This window comes from Tupaia chinensis, unplaced genomic scaffold (assembly GCF_000334495.1).
Source record: "Tupaia chinensis unplaced genomic scaffold, TupChi_1.0 Scaffold000292_1, whole genome shotgun sequence".
In the NCBI taxonomy this organism is placed as follows: domain Eukaryota; kingdom Metazoa; phylum Chordata; class Mammalia; order Scandentia; family Tupaiidae; genus Tupaia; species Tupaia belangeri.
The window spans coordinates 2,523,972-2,527,054 of NW_006159777.1; the positions used below are offsets into that span (position 1 = coordinate 2,523,972).

The 3,083-nt window shown below is 59.2% G+C and overlaps 1 protein-coding gene across 3 annotated transcripts in view; it reads right to left on the reverse strand.

The window, feature by feature from the left end:
• ADAMTS15 (ADAM metallopeptidase with thrombospondin type 1 motif 15) overlaps positions 1 to 3,083 on the reverse strand; it is a 25,430-nt gene that overhangs the window by 20,716 nt on the left and 1,631 nt on the right. Inside the window, exon 1 of one of the 3 annotated variants that reach the window (XM_027772687.1) lies at positions 2,835 to 3,083. This exon is cut by the window's right edge and continues 1,631 nt beyond it. In XM_027772687.1, the coding sequence (XP_027628488.1) occupies positions 2,835 to 3,083 (249 nt within the window). Of the gene's footprint in view, positions 1 to 73; positions 711 to 733; positions 1,641 to 2,834 lie in introns of those variants that run through there. The other 2 variants (XM_027772688.1, XM_027772689.1) reach the window with 2 other exon arrangements.

Here is a 3,083-nt window from a genome sequence, read left to right on the forward strand (position 1 = left end):
CCCTACACACAGGGAATCGGGCCCTCAGGCCACACTGTCTTCCTGTTTGTATCTCCACAGCCCAGGGTGGTACCTGGAAGTAACAGATCTCCGTAGGTATGAAAGGGATGGATGAACAAATGAGTCAAGGCCATTCCAGATGAACGGCTACCCCAAGGCCAGAGGCATCGGACCTACAGGTGGAAGTCTTGGTGCCCAAGCACCCACCGAGCCTCCGCAGCAAGACCTAGCTCCTGCTGCCCACGCGACAAGAAGCCACAGAAACTTCTCCCCTCACAAAGCAAACAAGGACGGCTCTGGCTCTGGCTCCCAGATTCTGGTTCCAGTCCTGCACTGGCCTCTCCCGGCCGCCGCATGCCTGGAGGCCAGACTCTGCAGACGCAGACGCGCACTCCGTCCAGTGAACTTATTCCGAGTCTCCACACAAACTCCTCTGAGGGTCAGGATACTTGACGCGGGATCAAGGTATCCTCCTTTCCGGATCGTGAGGGCTCCTGGAGACCACATCTGCCTTGGTCCAGAGAGAGCAGCTGTTCGCCTGTGTTCTCATCCAATACCGCCCCTTCCTCCGGGGAGTTCAGGAATGGAAACTTCCTAAGAGTGAGAAGGAGGCGGGCCGAGCCCTGCGCAGTGCGTAGGTGGCCGAGCAACGCAGGCTCTGAAGCAGAAAGCACCTACCTTGACGACGAGCCTGCCCACAGACTCCCGCTCTCTGGCTCTGCCCTCTACATACCCGAGGACGCAACAGCTCCTCTGTCATCTCTTGCACGTCAGCACTGCTGGCCCGGGCGGCCATTCGTCTTGTTCCCATTGAGCATGGACGACGTAGCTCCCTGAGGGGTCCGGCACAGGCACCAAGAAACAGACGCTGTCAGGGTGTCACTGCCGCTCCTTCAAAAGGCGGGCTCCTTCTGAGGGCGTGGCCCACATCCCCAGTGGGAGTCCTCTTCCTGGGGCTGGCTCCAGGGCCGGCCTCCACCACCAGGCAGCAGAGAACAGTCTGTTGCTTTCAGCCAGTGAGTGACCTCCACGGGCGTGCAGGGTAGCAATGGGCACCAGATACTTTGCCCATCAAGGTGTCCGGCCCTTGGCCTTTGCTGTCCTCCCGCCGGCAATCTGACTGCCAAGCCAGGCTAGCGCAGAGGTCGCAGCCACCTCCTCTGCAGTCTCCCTGTGAGTCAGGCAGAGCTCAGAGGGGCTGGGCAGAGGCAGCTCAGTAGACCTCAGTTGCAAGAATGAGCACAAGGAAACAAAACCCAGGCCAAAACCCTCCCTAGAGAAAGCAGGAGGTGGGAGGGGAGGAGGCTGGGAAAGGAGGAAGCGGGACTCCAGGAGGAGGCCAGCTTTGCCAAATGGGTTACTGCAGACTCCAGCTCTGGCCACACATGCCAGACCAGCTTCGAGTGGCCGTTGAGCAGCACGGGAGTCAGCCCCTGAGGTAACCGGGACCGTGCCTTCCCAGAACGCTGTGGTCATGACAAGGGCATAACGAAAGCATGGTGCGAATTCAAATCCACCCCCAAAACCAGGGGAAGCAGGTCCCTCGTACGGTCTGCTCCTCCCAGTCTCCCATATCTGAGAAATTCCAGGAACCCATACCCTTCACAGTGCCCACTCACCCTCACACCTGTGAATCAAATGTTCACGACCCACAGCTTCCTAGAGATAGCCTATCCGTAACCGTGGCTCTCCTGGCTGGGGGCCATCTTTCCAACCCTGCAGCTGGAGTCCCCGAATGCTCTTGAGTCATATCACCACTTCCAGCCCAGCAAGGGCAGAGGCTGGAGCTAGCTGGCACAGGGAGTCGAGTTGCAGGAATTTTAGCGAGTCAGGAGCCAGAGCCACCATGGCTGCTCTGCTTCCCGGACACACCTGGGCAAACAGGTCGCCCTCTGCCAGCAAGGACACCGGAAAATTGGAAGAGACTTCCCAGCTCAGCTCCAAGGGAAAATCACCACTTCCAGCTCAGCAAGGGCAGAGGCTGGAGCTAGCTGGCACAGGGAGTCGAGTTGCAGGAATTTTAGCGAGTCAGGAGCCAGAGCCACCATGGCTGCTCTGCTTCCCGGACACACCTGGGCAAACAGGTCGCCCTCTGCCAGCAAGGACACCGGAAAATTGGAAGAGACTTCCCAGCTCAGCTCCAAGGGAAACAGTCCCGACTGCAAACAGGTGCCCGGACTAAACTGCCTGCTGAGTGGTCTGCAGGCCTTGGACAAGGCCCAGTGGAGAGGGGAGTAGAAGCAGCAGACAGGGGTGCCCGGCATTCCCTGCAACCCATGAAATTCCCCAACAATTCCCTTCATTCCAGCCCAGGGTTCCCAGACCCCGGATGGACAAGATAGCCTGTGATCTGTGAGAAATCTAACAGGTGACCTCGGAGCATCTTCCAGATCTACAGCCAGCGTCAGCGAAAGGAATTCTCAGAGAGGCGTCCAGGAGCACCTCGAAGCCGCATACCTAAGAGCTGACAGCCCGCCCTCTCCAACACCATCCTCATAGCGCCTCCTGTGGGCCTGGGAGGCAAACTGCAGCTCCTGGGAGGCAACTTCCTGGGTTCCAGCCCCTTGGCGCCTGATCAGGCAGCGCTGATTGGCCGCGCCAGGCCAACACCTTCGCAAGGAGCGGGCTCTGCTCCCAAGACCCAGATGCACGTGAGCCGCAGCTCCGCGGAGCCCTGGAGAGCGCTCTCTCTGGAACCGCCAAAGTTGGAGCTGGAAGGAATCTGCAAATTTTAAACTCGGAGGCACTGCAGGGCACAAAGGGGATTTGGAGAGCTAGGGGCAGTGACCAAGAGAATGCGCCACCTGGGTCCAGAGAGGTGCCGGGCACCTTACCTGCCTGGTGAAGAGGATGGCGGTGTCCCAGTACTCAGGGTGCTTGTCGCTCACTTTGTTCAGCTTCTTCTGCCAAGCGCAGAAGTTGCGCAGCGTGAGAGCCGCATTGCCTGTGACCTTGGGCCCGGTGTCCCGGTGTCCGAGGACCAGTACCTTGACCACAACGATGTTGATAGGGTTGAGGATGCTGGGATGGCGGTAAAGACGCGCCGCCGTGGCCAGCAGAGTCAACAGATAATGCTCCAAGTC